At 34.9% G+C, this 16,598-nt stretch overlaps 1 protein-coding gene across 1 annotated transcript in view; it reads right to left on the bottom strand.

Annotated features, from left to right (window-relative positions):
- The window catches only part of Ppn (proteoglycan-like sulfated glycoprotein papilin), a 264,027-nt gene that overhangs the window by 194,456 nt on the left and 52,973 nt on the right, over window positions 1-16,598 (bottom strand). Inside the window, exons 11-15 of the mRNA XM_089091753.1 lie at window positions 15,566-15,608; window positions 13,942-14,076; window positions 10,703-10,846; window positions 5,106-5,363; window positions 2,794-3,034 (exon numbers count right to left, since the gene is read on the bottom strand). Coding sequence (XP_088947879.1) covers window positions 2,794-3,034; window positions 5,106-5,363; window positions 10,703-10,846; window positions 13,942-14,076; window positions 15,566-15,608 — 821 coding nt within the window. The remainder of the gene's footprint in view (window positions 1-2,793; window positions 3,035-5,105; window positions 5,364-10,702; window positions 10,847-13,941; window positions 14,077-15,565; window positions 15,609-16,598) is intronic.

The raw sequence follows: 16,598 nt of genomic DNA, 5'->3' as shown, positions 1-16,598 counted from the left end.
TATAATTTACAAATTTCATATAATTTACAAATTTTATTTTGTTACTTTATTATTGTTTTTTTTTTATCATGTTATCAGCTTTCTGTAGCCAAATAAGTCCACATCGTACATAGTACTGGTATCGTGGATGTACATCAACTGTAATTTTCAAAACAATTTGGCACCTTCTGATACAAAGCATATTCTAACAAAGGGAATATCCGCCCAAAGACTATCAAAATTTTACAGCATTCAGGTTACATCACTGCTCTGCCACCTATTATAGCTGCATTAAAAAGTGACAAAGACAGCGCGCAAGTTCTATAGCGCACATCATTGAAGGCGAAATACGCCTGACCAAATGTAGAAATAGTATTTAAGTGTTTATAGATTTTAATGTAAAGAGCAGTTAATTGAATCCTAACGTGGTCTGCTCATAAAGAAATTTCAAAGAATACGGATTAATGCTAGGAAATGGCACTAAAATTTTCTTATTCCAGTGTGAATAAGCGCATATGCAAAAACATAAGCAAAGGCAAGCTAACCCTGACTTTTTTTTTATCGGATTCATTTAATTTTTTTTTTTTTTTTAACTGATTTTGCATTTATAAACATTCACATACAAAATACACAGCCGACAAGCACAGTAGAAGAACAATCCCTACTCAGTCATGAAAAGCTACTGGCACTGGATCATCCGTTGTTTCAGTTACTTTCCCTGACCAGCCTCTGACTCTCTTTATTGATCCGAGCCCGGTTATTCATCGCTGTCTATTGGGGCTGAGAAAGTCAAAATCTGTCTCAAATTCTGGCTTTTAAGTAGGTAAATTACCTAACGAAAAACGAATACTAAATTTTACCCAAGTATCAAACAGTTCGTGGTAACGACATGTAAGTAAGGAGCAACCCGGCTCAGTAGCAACTGAAACTCTAATAAACGGAATTTTGATGCCAATAGATGCATCAAAAGAATCGGATTTTTATGCTGTTTTTAAATATACAATTGAAATCAGCTTTAGTTTTATCAAGTCTAGTCTTACCCATCAAAATTTACGAGCCTGAGAAAATGTGCTTTATTTTAGAAAAAAGGGGGAACATCCCCTAAAAGCTATGGAATCTCAAATGAAAATCACACAATCAGATTCAGCGTATCAGAAAACCTTTCCGTAGAGGTTTCAAGCTCCTATATGCAAAACTGTGGAATTTTGAATTTTTTGCCAGAAGAAAGATCACAGATGCGTGTTTTTTCCAGGGATGATCTTATCGAACCAGTAGTCCTAGAATGTCGCAAGAGGGCTCATTTGAAAGGAAATTAAAAGTTCTAGGGTCCTTTTTAAGTGACCAAAAAAAATTGGAGAGCAACTAGGCTACCTCCCAGGGTCATTTTTTCCAAAAGTCACCGGATCAACATTTTGAGATATCTATTTTATTCAGCATAGTCGAAAATCTAATAAATTTGTCTTTGAGGATGATTAAGCCCCCACAGTCCCCGAAGGAAGGCCTGCAACTTATGAACTTTGCCAATTGTTTACATATAGTAATGGTTATTGGGAAGTATACTGACGTTTTGAGGGGGATTTCTTTGGGGGAGAGGGGGGGGGGTTACGTGGGAGGATTTTCCATGGAGGAATTTTTCATGGGGGAAGAACATTTTTCCATTAAGGGGGTGCCGGATTTCCCAGCATCATTTAAAAAACGGTTTGAAATAAAAAAAAACAAGCTTTTTCAACTGAAAGTAAGGAACAACATTTAAACTTAAGATTAACAGAAATCATTATGTATTTGAGGGGGCTCGTCCCCTCGTCAATACCTCGCTCTTTACGCTAAAGCTTTTTTTAGTACTTTTTAAAGATCTGTTTATTCTAACTAAACGGTATTTGTGATTCAGGGGTCATTCTTAAAGAATTGGAACAAAATTCGAACTTCAGCGTAAACAGCAGGGTATTGACGAGGGGGCAAACCCCCTTATATACGTTATAATTTCTGTTCGTTTTAAGTTTTAATGTTAGTTCTTACTTTCAGTTGAAAAAATTATTTTTTTATTTAATCAGTAATCTAAAATCTATATCTTAAATAAAGCATCACTAAATTAGAGTGCTTGTAGAGTATTACTTTGAGAATGCATCAATGTCTAAAATTATGGTTCCTTGATTGGGGGAAAACTTAATGTAAGAAAACTAATAGATATATATTTTATGTCAAAAGACCAAAGAACTGCCAGAACTGACAGTTAGAATGTAACGATAATAGTGAGATAGTTCTAAGCTTATGTCTTCGGTGGACATCTGAGAGATAAGACTAAACGAATAAGTAGACTAAAAAATTACTAAAGTATAGACTGAAGTATAGTAAAAGCATAGTAAAGACATAAATAGACTGAAGTATAATCTCTAAGCAGACTAAAGAATAATCTAAAGTAGACTAAAGTATACCATAGTAAATAATAGGCTAAAGCACTGACGGATCCAGGGGGCCGAGGGGAACCCCACCCCCCAAAAAGTTTTTTTTCTGGCGCCCGAATTCCATGTTTTCTTCTGTTTTTCATTGTTTATTTTAATAGGCTTGTCAATTTGGTCAATTATTGGTGCCCTTGTCACCCCCCCCCCCAAAAAAAAAAAATTGCTCTAGATCCGTCCTTGGGCTAAAATATAGTAAAATACAGTATATACTAAGTATAATCTCCGGCCCCTCCAAGCTTGTATTCTCATCTGCTACTATTCTACCTCACGCCTCAGGTATAGTCAAAGGAAGCAAGAATGCAGCTCTCGTGCATAACAGTTATGCATAACTGTTGTTGAATAAAAAGACACTTACTCAGAATCTTTACAAGCTACGGCCATCAATTCATCTGAAATTTCTGTCACTGTCTCCATAACTGGACAGTTCTCTTTGCCTGGTGTCTCTGCTGAAGTAATACCATCATCACAGCAACCAAACAGGCTACTTTCACAGGTTGGTGGTGGACAACCTTCAAACTCTGGTCCTTGAGCAGGTGAATACTTATCTGGACAGCAGCCAAATTCTGTGTCATCGCAAGTTTTGGGCTTAGGGCAATCTAAAAGACAAATGCATGTAAAGAAATACCAGATAAAATAATATAATTTGACGAAATAGTCGAAAATTTCTTTTAGACTAAACCTTCTGGAATAACTGCAGCACACTTCAGCCAATATTGTTTTGTTACTATTTGCTTCGATTATAAACAAAGATTTTCCGGCTTTAATCAATTATTTTGCTTTTGTTGCAAAAACTAATTATTAGAAGATAATGAACTTCTTAAAAACTTTCAGCTTTTTTTAAAATTTGACTCAACTATTTGCTTTCTTTTTGGTCTTTAAATTCATTTTATTCTTGTTCATATCCGAGTATACCCAACTGCACTAACTTAATGAAAGTCAGTGCCCCATATCAAGGTCACCGTGTGTAACAACTACTGCCACAGCCAACAACTCAATGCAGTACCCAAGCTATATGAAGGTAGCACAGCTGCGCACGCTCCTTCTCCAACATAAGTGCAATGCTTTGTCATTTTCTAGGCAATAATTTCCTTGACGGGTGTAACCCTTAAAGCTCACCCTGCAATTCAGTGCATGTCACAATTCTGGCTAGACAAACTCGTGAAAGGCCCACCCTAACACCACTATGAAGCCATTCGGAAAAATTTCTCTTCCAGTAAAGGGGACGGAGGAAGGACCTTATAACAATGTACAGGTCTGCAACTATTTCACACCATAGGAGCAGCTTCAGCCTTTTATACACAGCTCACCCCCGTCGGCGTATTTTGCACAGTTCGCATATAGAAGAATGTCAATTTTTCAGGAGACAGAAAATACTAATTTTAGACTTCTCCTTTGATCATGGGTCGTGAATATGAATAAAACATGAGAAAAATTGAACAATTTAAAGGCTAATGAAAAAAATAGACTATTTATAAAAAATGTTTTGCAGCTCGCAGAAGTGCTTCATAGAAATAAATTATCGCTACTGAATGTTTCATTTAACTTAATCTTATGGATTCTCGTAGAGTTGGACCACTCTAGGTAGCTTGAAAAACTGCCTATGGAAGATGGCTTAACTTAGTTTAAACTAGAATTCCATATGAGGCATACACAGATTCAAGTGAGTGCACAAGAACGCTTATTTGTGCATAAACATGGATATGTCTAAGTGGGAACCACGGCCTACGAATTTTTCACTGCTTAACTGGAGTTTTTAGAATTGTAAAGGCATAAAAATACATGCTAGGCTCAAACTTTCAAAAAAGGGGTTTAACGTCATTTGGAAAAAAAAAACAGCAAAACTTTACTTCAAAAGCCTTTTGAAAATATAAAAATCTTAATAAAAATCACTCCCTCAGATTCAGCATACCAGAGAACCCTGCTGTAAAGGTTCCAATATTCTACGTGCAAAAATGTGGAGTTTTGCATTTTTCGCCAGAAGAAAGATCACGGATGTGTGTTTATTTGTTGTTATTTTTTTTATTTTTTTTTTTTGCTTTTTTCCCAGGGGTGATCATATCAAACCAGGATCTTTCTATAAGGGAATTTTTCATGGGGAAAGGGATTTTTCCATGGAGGTGGAGCTGTATTTCCCGGTATTATTCAAAAAACGATCAGAAATTAAATAAAAAGACAAGTTTTTTTTCAACTGAAAATAAGGGGCACTATTAAAACATAAAATAAACGTAAATTACTACGTAATTTCTCGTCAATACTTCGCTCTTTATGCTAAAGTTTTTTTTTATGACTTTTAAAAGAGCTATTAATTCTAATTCAACGGCCTTTGTGATTCAGGAGTCATACTGAAAGAATTGGGACAAAATACGAACTTTAACGTAAAGAGTGAAGTATTGACAAGGCGACCCCCCTCATATACGTAACTATTTCTGTTCGTTTTAAGTTTTAATGTTGCTCCTTACTTTCAGTTGAAAAAAAATAATTTTTGTTTATTTAATAACTTCTTAGGCCAGCCTGCGTGCAGTATATTTTAGCTTATTTTTTTCTTCTAGACCTAACCAGGGTGTACTGCTACAATTTTCTTCTCTGATTTATGAATTTTTCAATTTTTTGTTTCAGAATATGCGATTTTTTTCAACCAGTGATAGCCCAGGGTAAAGAGAGACTAACCTTGTTCAAAAGGTCCTTTGGCAGCTGTGCGTCCATCTGAGCAGCAACCAAAATCAGAAAAATCACAGGGTAGAGGCTCTTCATCTTCGAGGTCAATTCTTGGCTTGCATGGTCTTTTTGTTTTAAGTTTCTTGGTCTTTTTCGGTACTGGACTCTTTGTAACTTTTTTGCATATTGTGACTAGTTTTGGAGCTTCTGATGTGACAGACGATGAAGTTGTCAAAGGATAAACATCTTCATCTCCAGAAGGATCATCGGCTGTAAAATAATTAGCCTTTTTATTCACACTTTATTTTGTAATTTGACAATAGCAATAATTTTTATTAATACTGTACAAGCCTTAAAGGCAACGAGGTGTGCAATAAACCAATGAAAAAAAAATGATTACATTCTTATAATTTTTGTTGATAGCTCCTAGATTATTTAAATGAGATAAGGAAATCTAAGAATAAAAGCAAAAGTAAAAGTATGCAAAAATTACGATTTTTTTTTTTTGCATTTGAAGGTTTATGTGCAAAACTATAATCGACAAGAAAAAAGATCGAAAAGGTAGAGAAAAGGATACCAAAAAGAAGGTTGGGTAATATTTTTTCCATTTTTAACTTCTTGAAAATGTGTCTTCATCAAAAAATTTTTCAAAAGCTTATATCAAAGATTTATCACGCGCTTGGAGGCTACAGATATACATTTTCTACTTGGAGACTGCAAATATATGGGGAATTTCCCCCTAGAAAGTGTCTTCCTCTTCCAATTAAAGATGCTCGAAAAAATTGGTAATCTAAATTTCTGAAAGCTAAATGCAAATAATCAAACCGATCTGTCCAGTTAACCCCCGTTCCCCAGGCAGCCCCTATCTACGGGAATTGTTTGTGGCACTAAAGCTTGATTGAGTTTATATCAATTTTCTTGACGTAATTGAGCCATACTGCATGGCTTCAATTTTTCACTCGATGACTATATGTCCTATCCCATTACTTGAAAGTGAGATCACACATAAAAAGGAGAACCGGCTTAAGCTATAGGGGGTATCTTAGGGTTGAGGAGCTGCTTAGCCAGAGATGAAAATTTTCCCCCCACTCTGTCAACTTCCTCACTTTCTGATGTATTTCCATTCTAAGCCTTGTAGGTGCATGCATTATATCACACAGCAACATAAAAAGAAAAATTTTGAACGCCTCACTCTTTACGCTAAAGTTTGACTCGGTCTCACAACTCTATTTTTTAAAACAATAAAAAACTTTAGCGTAAAGAGCGAGGCGTTGACCTTTCATATACGGAATAATTTCTGTTCGTTTTAAGTTTTATTGTCGCTCCTTACTTTCAGTTTAAAAAAAATTGTTTTTTTTTTATTTGATATAGAACAAAGATTCTCCTTGGCTAAAAATGGTGCATAGGCTGTCAACAATTGTTGACGCTTCGGACACTGCTTTTTTTTTCTTTTTTTGTTGTTGTTTTTAACAGGGTCAGGTGGCAACCCTGTCGTCCAACCATGTGTTAGCTGGGATCAAACCCCGGGCCCCTATTACCAAGCCGATATCAATTAAGTATACTAACAAGGGATGGCATAATCCATAATAGAATCAATACAATTCAACGATAATAAAAACTCATGATAATAAAATCTAGGATAACAATTATAATTACAAAAGTAGAAGGAATAGACCCTCAAAAAGGGTTGCTATTATGAATAAGTTACGCTGTCAAATTGAGTAAGTCTCATATGTGGACAATGAATAAAATGCTACATTAGTAAGTAGTAATCTCTAAGTAGAGACATACTCATTACGGTAATTGTAATTGTACATAATTACGGATCAGATATCAAGAGATTCACAGCACCCACTCAACGTGTGACTAATCACAAATTTGCTCCAAAGCTTATGATCTATATTTTCACTAATATTTGTGAATTCGTGGCAAAGGTTTAACGAAAAAAAAAACAATTGTTTGCCCGAGAAAGTAAAGAAAGACTTTAAAATCTAAAACGATCAAGAACTATTCTATACGAAGCAGGAAAGGCCGCGTATACGGAGGGTGTTGCTTTTTAGTTGAATAAATGAAAGATCTTAAGCCGAACCGGCCAGCCATGACAAAAAACCAACAAAGATAAAAATCTCTAAAAAAAAAAAAAAACCGATACTGTGGCCAGTGGAGCTACAAGGAAAACAAAATAAACAAAACATCGCGTATATTTCGCCTTTATAAAAACAAGGCGTCTTAAGAACTAAAGACACACGAAAAACAAAAACAAGATAAAACTAAAAACCAATAAAACCACCACCAAAAAAAAAAAACAACAAAAATGTACAATCGGCGCAAACTAATCCACGTAGGGAAAAGTTGCTAAAATAGAGTTACTTCAGTGAGGACACCAGAGTAACTGAGGAAAAATAAAAAAACTGTAAATTAATTTAATTATTCAGTTGCGAAATAATCCTTTTGTTAGCTATTACTGAAGCAAATCGTTTTGGTCTAACAGGTAAAATAGTCCCCTGGTGATTATTTAAAATCTTTACTCCCTTATTGACAATTGATTCACTCTTTAGAAGGTTATCATAAATTGGGTCAATATTTAAATTACCCGTGTCCCTATTTATGGAAAGGTTAGCAAACATATGTTTTTTAATTTCTATGGCTTCCCTGGCCCATTGGGTGTACCCCTTATCATTAGAAATAGCCAAGGCTTCATCAAATTTTACAAAATGGTCTGGTGGAAGCCAAATATGCTCTGCTAAAGCTGAAACGAAAGTTTCTGGAGGCTTGCTTAATTGTAGGGTTTTTTCTATTTAATTACGGTGTTCAATAAACCTTTCAACAAATTGTTGGTGAGTCCTACCAATATAGAACTTCCCACAAGAACACGGAATTTTATACACCCCACTTACTAAATTTCCCCGAGTTAAATCCTTACCAGAACTAAAAAAACTACTCATTGGCCTCAGCGATTGGAAACATGTATCAATACCAAACTTACGTAAAACCCGTGAAAGTTTCTCCCCCAAACCAGGTACATATGGTAATGAAATGAAGCTTTTTGATACAACTAAATCTAAAGACTGAGAAACCTCAATAACCCTACTACTATGTTTGGCCCGTCTATTTTCAATTATTTTATCAATGAACTTAATTGGATAACTATTACAAAATAAAATATCCCTCAAGTATAACAATTCTGAATCCAGAAATTCCTTGGAACAGATTTTAAAGGCTCTATCCACTAGTGAAATTACAACCCCCCTTTTCACTGTAAAAGGGTGATTGATTTAAAAAGGTTTTAAAAGGTTTCGCACCTTGATTTAAAAAGGTGCGAGGATATTTTAAAAAGTAAATTAGAAAGACACTTTGATTTAATACAGGATGTGACGTTAGCCAGTTTGGATATTGATGTCATTATGAAACTAATTATGCTTGTAAATGAATTTTCTTTTTATTTTGGTTTTCGAGGGGAGTTTTATAGACAAATTTTTGGTTTACCTATGGGGGCTTCTCTTTCTCCTTTATTGGCAAATCTATTCATAGATGCCATTGAAACCTCCGCTATAAACAGTTTTAGAATCTCCCCTTGCTTCTGGGGTAGGTTCATGGATGATGTGGTCTGCGTTTGGAAACATGGGTTGGACTCCTTAGACCTTTTTTGTAAGCATTTAAATAGTTTTGATAATAATATTAAATTTACAGTTGAATTTGAGGATAATAATAAATTACCTTTTCTGGATATTTTATTAATTAAAAGGGATTTCCATTTACTTTTCTCGATTTACAGAAAACCTACGCACAATGATAGGTATTTAAATTTTCATTCTTGCCACCCTATGTCGGTGAAAAGGGGGTTGTAATTTCACTAGTGGATAGAGCCTTTAAAATCTGTTCCCAGGAATTTCTGGATTCAGAATTGTTATACTTGAGGGATATTTTATTTTGTAATAGTTATCCAATTAAGTTCATTGATAAAATAATTGAAAATAGACGGGCCAAACATAGTAGTAGGGTTATTGAGGTTTCTCAGTCTTTAGATTTAGTTGTATCAAAAAGCTTCATTTCATTACCATATGTACCTGGTTTGGGGGAGAAACTTTCACGGGTTTTAAATAGGTTTGGTATTGATACATGTTTCCAATCGCTGAAGCCAATGAGTAGTTTTTTTAGTTCTGGTAAGGATTTAACTCGGGGAAATTTAGTAAGTGGGGTGTATAAAATTCCGTGTTCTTGTGGGAAGTTCTATATTGGTAGGACTCACCAACAATTTGTTGAAAGGTTTATTGAACACCGTAATTCAATAGAAAAAACCCTACAATTAAGCAAGACTCCAGAAACTTTCGTTTCAGCTTTAGCAGAGCATATTTGGCTTCAACCAGACCATTTTGTAAAATTTGATGAAGCCTTGGCTATTTCTAATGATAAGGGGTACACCCAATGGGCCAGGGAAGCCATAGAAATTAAAAAACATATGTTTGCTAACCTTTCCATAAATAGGGACACGGGTAATTTAAATATTGACCCAATTTATGATAACCTTCTAAAGAGTGAATCAATTGTCAATAAGGGAGTAAAGATTTTAAATAATCACCAGGGGACTATTTTACCTGTTAGACCAAAACGATTTGCTTCAGTAATAGCTAACAAAAGGATTATTTCGCAACTGAATAATTAAAGTAATTTACAGTTTTTTTATTTTTCCTCAGTTACTCTGGAGTCCTCACTGAAGTAACTCTATTTTAGCATCTTTTCCCTACGTGGATTAGTTTGCGCAAATTGTACATTTTTTGTTGTTTTTTTTTTTTTGGTGGTGGTTTTATTGGTTTTTAGTTTTATTTTTTTTTTTTTGTGTATTTCGTGCTTAATACGCCTTTTTTGTATACAGGCGAAATATCCGCGTTGTTTTGTTTGTGTTGTTTTCCTTTTCTCTCCACTGGCCACAGTCTCGTTTGTTTGTTTTTTTTTAGAGATTTTTCTCTTTGTTGGTTTTTAGTTGAATGCCAGACTACGATGAAGTTAATTCATGGTTTACTACAAGCTTATTAGAATTGAGTAAATACAGTCAATTGGTGACTGTAGCTAGGAAATTAAAAGTTAAACCGTGCCGTAGAGAGTGGAGGATTAGGAGGGGGGGCAGAAAAACCTCTTATATATGATAATTTCAGCTCGTCTTAGCCCACGTGAGGAAACTTCTTTTGTTTATACGTGTAAAGGTCAAAAATTTTGGTAGCACAAAACACAGGGGATAATTTTCTTTTTTGAGTTTAAAAGTACACCTATTCAAGCTAGAGATCTCTTTTTCGAACTTGTTTATCTTTAGGTTAAACTTGTTAGGTTCAACCTTGACGCATTAAATCTCGTTTTAAGAGATGGGAGTATTTTTTCCCCAAAAATAAGAACAAATACAAATGTCTAACAAAAAAACGCCAAAAACCAATGGAAATAAAGGATACTTTAGTGCGGAGGTACGGGACAGGCAAGCTCTCTCTTTCACTTTAACTATCAAATCATTTTTAGTCATCTTAAAGTTGCAAAAATAACACATAGACTGCCATCTATAAATGATACACATCACATATATGAGGTTCCTATTATGAGGTTCCTAAATTAGAGGTTCCTACCTGCAGTATCTTCATCTTTGGGTTGTGCAGTTGTCGTCACAGGATCATATTCAGCCTTGACATCGTAGTCCAAAACTTCACCGGATCCCTCCTGAGAATTTAAGCCATTTGCGGATCTTACTGATCGTTTAGCAGTGAGACGGTCTAGAAAAAAGTTTTCTTTTCAATAAGTTCTCTCCCAAATGTAGAGCTCAAATGCAGAATTTTAATGCTCAAGATATCACGGCAAACTAGCCTTGTTACATGGCGACAGGGCCGCATCCAGGGGGTGAGGGGGGGGGGGGTACCCAGTTTGTACCCTCCCCCCGAAATGTTTTTCTGACTCGTAAAAACACAACAAAAATGGAAATGAACAAACTTTGTATGCGTTTTTCGAGTTTTTTTGTGTACCCCCCCCCCCACAATTTTTTGGGGATAAAACACCTTCCAAGAAAAATTCTGGGTACGGCCTTGCATAGCGTGTCGTCCGAGTCTGCTATTTCAAAGTTTCAGCCATTTCATGGTCTTATCCCATGTTTCTGTTCTGTTGAATAAACCCTACTATCACGTCTGAGAGAAGATCAGCAGTAAAACATCCCAGAAATCTCAAGCACAGCCAAACAAGCTAGAATTCTAGTCAGCACGAAGAAATTGAAAATATGTGTAACGGCAAGGGCTCTAGCCATTCCGCCTATTGAAGTTTGTGCTGCAACCCTGGAGGATGTTTTAGACTCTAAGAACCTTCAAAATACCAATAAAACTGATGGGAGCCTTAAGCGCAAAAATACCTCATGTATTACTTTCACTGGAAGTGATATTGACAAGTTAAGGAACGTGTGGAGAAACGCAGTGTAGTCCCAAGAACTTAAACTTTGGCTCTTTAACAGCAACGTTCTTACCATGCTGACGGAAAAATTTGAATCATGAGCGTTGAATTAGCAGCATGAAAAGTGAGTCCAGAGATTTGAGAATAACTGTCTTAAAGAGAGCCTAGACGGTCAATCATTTTGATCGAAAGTTTCCGTCAGTCGATTGACGTGTGCTTTAATTAACCTTAAATCGACCCTCCAATCAACCCTTCAATCTTGACCAAAACTAATCTAACAAACTGCTTTTGATCAAAATGATTGAGTCATCCAAACTTTCTATCAATCACCGTCAACGCTTGACTCAAGCGTCAAACAGGTTCCTAGACAGTCAATCATGCTTGAGTTAATCGATTGACGAAAAATTTTGATCAAAATGATTGACCGTCTAGGGCCTCCTTTAGATGTATCTTTGATATTCACTGAACAAACAGGATAACCGACACCTTTATACAGGAAAAAACAATACAGCCACTTTTGACTAACAAAATCAAAATCAGACGAAGGTGTTTTTTAACGTGCAGGAAGAGAATGGGTGAACTCTTTACCTCATGATGCTTGGTAGTGGGTCACTCCGGGAAGCAGAAGGCACGGACGACGGAGGGTAACACTTGGACGTTACCTCGAAAAAGGATTTTTCACCATTAGGTTGCAAATCTTTGACCCAAGGTGCTGGATAGGTCCTCATGGAAGGCAGCGTTGTCACATTATGCACCAGCTGGCGTGGTATAACCAGAGTCCAGGTAATTTCACTTATAAAATATCACAGTCTATCCCACAACTTTTATTAGCCGAAGTAATTTTTTTCTGTAGAATTAGTTGATTGGGAAAAATATCTGTTTTACTACAATAATTACTAGTAATTTTAGTTATATGACACCTCATTCTGTTCCTATTGTTATAGTTCACCACAGATATTTTAATCTAGCTCATATTATTCAAATAATAAATGTAAAGCAAAACGGCCACCACCTGTTATCAAAAAGTCGTAAAAAAGCATGTCCATAGTTAATTCGGTATATGCAGCGAAATGGGAGCACAATTTCAGGATATAGTATTCAAATATTTAGCACATAGTTATGGAAAGCCACTCTGGAGCTGTAGGGTAGGGAAAAAATTCTAAGAGGTCAGGTAGGGTGTATTTGGGGGATGCAAAATTCACCGTGTGGTGCCAAAATGCAAGTTTAAATTTGTCTTTAGAGATTTTTTCTAAAAAGGTAATATTTTGTTCTACGGGAACCCTCTCCACCCTTTCCCAACCCCATTTATGCCCGATAGATAACAAGAATTTCCTTTGTGTTTTGAGGGTTTTTTAAAATTCTACAGGAAATTGACGAAGCTATGCAATAATTGCAAGCAGATGCCATAGCGAAAAAGTGTTATCTGGTGGTTTAATTTAGAACTATTTATAAGGGAGTGTTTGATCCTAAGACGAACGTAATCGAGGGAATTTTGTATTTAGTATACGGCATTCCTTTTAAGTCATAACTGGAAAACAAGGAGCCGAAAATGCATAAAATTTAACCACGATTTCTGCTTACGGTCCCGAGATTTCACTGCTTGGAGTCAAGAATGACAATTTTGGAGCCGAGATCTTCATAAAGAAAATATCAACCAAAATACCAAAATGGGTCCAAAAAAAATATTAGGCAGTAAAAGCAGAAATCTTGCTTACATTGTATGCAATATTGGGAAAATTTTGAGAGATCTCTTAAAAAAGAAGCATGGTGAAAGTTTTTGTTAACCACGTGGTCCGAGTCACAGTCTCTTCAATATAACTGTGCAAACTGTTTTGTATGCCTAAGATAGCGTGATTGTTTGCATTGATGGTTTATTTAATTTATGTCCGTTTTAAGTTTCATTTATATCCCCCCCCCCACGCACACACCGGAAAAATTCCTAGCTCATTAGCTGGGATGCATTAGCTGGGATGCTTCACTGTTATGTTTTTGTTGTATTTTTTTTCTCTCTCTCTTTTTATTTGTACGTCATAGAGCAATGTTTTCATGTTCCTACGGTTTGCTACAAAGTTATTAGAATTGATTAAATACAGTCAGTTGTCGACTATAGCTAGGAAATTAAAAGTTAAACCTTACCGTAGAGAGTGGGGGATTCGGGGGGGGGGGGCTCTTATATATGATAATTCCATCTCGTCTTAGCCCACGTTAGGAAACTTCTTTTATTTATACGTGCTCCACTGTTATGTTTTTGTTGTGTTTTTTTCTCTCTTTTTATTTGTACGTCATAGAGCAATGTTTTCATGTCCCAACTGCTTAATAAAACATTTACTTGTCCACTTATTATTCAAGGAATACATAATACATGTTGAAGACTTGACTAACCACCACCACATACTGAATAGCTGTATAAAACTGTTCCTCCAAAATCTGTTACCTCTTTCTGCCTCCGATTCAACACCATAATCAAAGAAACTTTCTTCTTCACTTTCTTCTGAAGACTCATCCATATCTTCATCAGAGTCTTGTGCATAATCATCATAATTGTCAGCACTCAAGAAAGCATGATGTGCTAAATAATCCAAAGCAAAGCTTACTTAGGTATTCAATTTTAAATAAGACATAACCTCGCTATCCATTCTATTCTAAGAAAGTGCCGTGAGCCACACTGGCCTGCCATAAATAAGAATGAAAAACCAAAGAATAGAAAAACAAAAATGTGGTTTTATAAGGCAAACGAAAATACTAGACGGAACAAAACAGATATTTTGAAGAGACAACTGCCTCTCTTCTTCAGCGCTATAAGAGAATGTCCAAAGGAAACACCTTCACATTTCCTGAACGACAACGTCAACGAAACAAACCGGATAAAAAACAAACAACACGGAAAGCAAACGAAAAAACAAATAAAGGCTTAAATTACAAAATTAAAAAACTCCAGAAACCAAATAACCCGGAGAACCCTCAAAAATAACAAATAGATGGAATAAAGAATTAGTAAAAACTAAAAATTGAAAACAAAAAAAATCTAATTTCAAAATTAAACAGCTCAACCAAAATCTATGATTAGCGAAACGATGCTATTCGCACAATATAATTTGAAAAATTTGTTTCATCTAATATTTTCGTCGGCCTTATAAAACTCCATTCTCATTTTCTTTTCCTTGTTTTTTTTTTTATTCTTTATTAGCACGTCTAAATGTCACACGTGACATAAATACGCTCTGAGACCGCACTGGCTATGCATGATGTACGGCAAAAAGACAAAAAGAATCGATATGTACACTTTTAGTTCGAATAGTCACTTTTTAATTCAGTATAGTTTACTTCAAATAGCAAGTTTTTTTTAACATTTATCTTTTTTATTTCCTTTTATTCAGCACAACGTCTCTTTTCCAGAATTTTCCCTTTGTCTTTTCGTTTCCCTCACTGGCTGAGAATTACTCTTGTTTGATTTGTTTTTTTCTTAAGTATTTTTTTCGTTTCTTCGTTTTCTATCATTTCCGTTTCACTCACTGGCTGAAAATTACTCTTGTTTAATTTTGTTTTTTTCTTAAGTATTTTTTTCGTTTCTTCGTTTTCTGTCATTTCCGTTTCACTCACTGGCTGAAAATTACTCTTGTTTAATTCTGTTTTTTTCTTAAGTATTTTTTTTCGTTTCTTCGTTTTCCACTTTTTTCGTTTCACTCGCTGGCTGAAAATTACTCTTGTTTGATTTTGTTTTTTTCTTAAATATTTTTTTCGTTTCTTCGTTTTCTATCATTTTCGTTTCACTCACTGGCTGAAAATTACATTTGTTTGATTTTGTTTTTGTTTTTTAAGTATTTTTTTAGTTTCTTCGTTTTCTATCATACGTCACATCGGATGCTTTCAAACTTCTTAAATGATTGCCCAAAACAGTTTCCTAAGCTGTTCTCAAGAGGAGGGCCAGAGGAGCCATCTGTGTCTGATCACATTTTGATCCCTCTGATCTATATTATTCTGCTGATCTTCCCTTTGAGAACAGTTTGGTAAACACTTTTTGGGAATTATCTCAGAAGTAGGAACGTACCAAATATTACCTTTGGGAATGACAGTGACAATATGAGAAAGTCGGATATTATGCTAACGCAGATATGGCAAAAGGATATGTGGTATATAAAAGTTCATAATAAAAATAAAGAGTTTTCAGAGAAATTTTTTTACCATAAATTCTAAGATTTTGACAACAAAAATATCGCTGAATTCGCCACTCAGTAATGAGTATAACTAAAGCAAAGCGCGTTCAGGCATTTAATTTTTATAGAAAAAGTACATAATAAAAATAAAAGAATTTTCAGGTTTTTTTTTGCAAAGATAAGATTTTGACAAGAAAAATATTGTAATATTCGCGATTCGGGTATGAGTATATCCAAAGCAAAGCTTATTTAGCATTTAATTTCCGAGAAGACATATAATAAACTCAAGAGATTACTGATACTAGAAAAATAAAAGAGTACAACTTCTTTTAGAAAATATCCATAATGAAAATAAAAGACTTCGCAAAAATATATTTTGAAAAAATCCCAAGATTTTGGCAAAAAAAAATCATGACGGGATTTACCACTATGGCATGAGTGCACCCAAAGCAAATCTTTAAAAAAAAAGACATAAATAAAAAAAAGCAAAGCTTGCTTAGGCATTTGACTTCTAAGAAAATGTAACAATAAACGAAAATCATAAATGTCTTAATGAAGATAAAGCTCTAGGAAAAACTGCTTATATAAGAAACTTTTATAACAAACAAGGAAACTAAAACATTACAGCATATTCAACATGGGAGAAGGCCAATACAAATAAATGTTAAATATCTTCGACTACTGTTCACGGTTGATCTTTAGCGTCGAAAAAAGAGAGAAAGAGTAAACTACAAAAACCGTAAATCGTCAGCGTACAAAACGAAAAGAACAAGAGAAAATCCAATAGGGGTGAAAATTAGAGAAAACCAAGAAAACATCAAGTTATGGTTACTTTAATTTCGTAATTATTTAATTTCTAATCAGTTGAATATTTTGTTTCTAAGTTAAATTAGTTTAATTTTGCCCATTTTCCTTCTAAATATTGGTTGCTGAAAAA

This window comes from Artemia sp. Qi Xiang Cuo, chromosome 7, assembly GCF_049724085.1.
Source record: "Artemia sp. Qi Xiang Cuo chromosome 7, ASM4972408v1, whole genome shotgun sequence".
NCBI lineage: Eukaryota > Metazoa > Arthropoda > Branchiopoda > Anostraca > Artemiidae > Artemia > Artemia sp. Qi Xiang Cuo.
The sequence above is the reverse complement of the archived record's forward strand: the minus strand, read 5'-3'. Positions and strand labels throughout refer to the sequence as shown.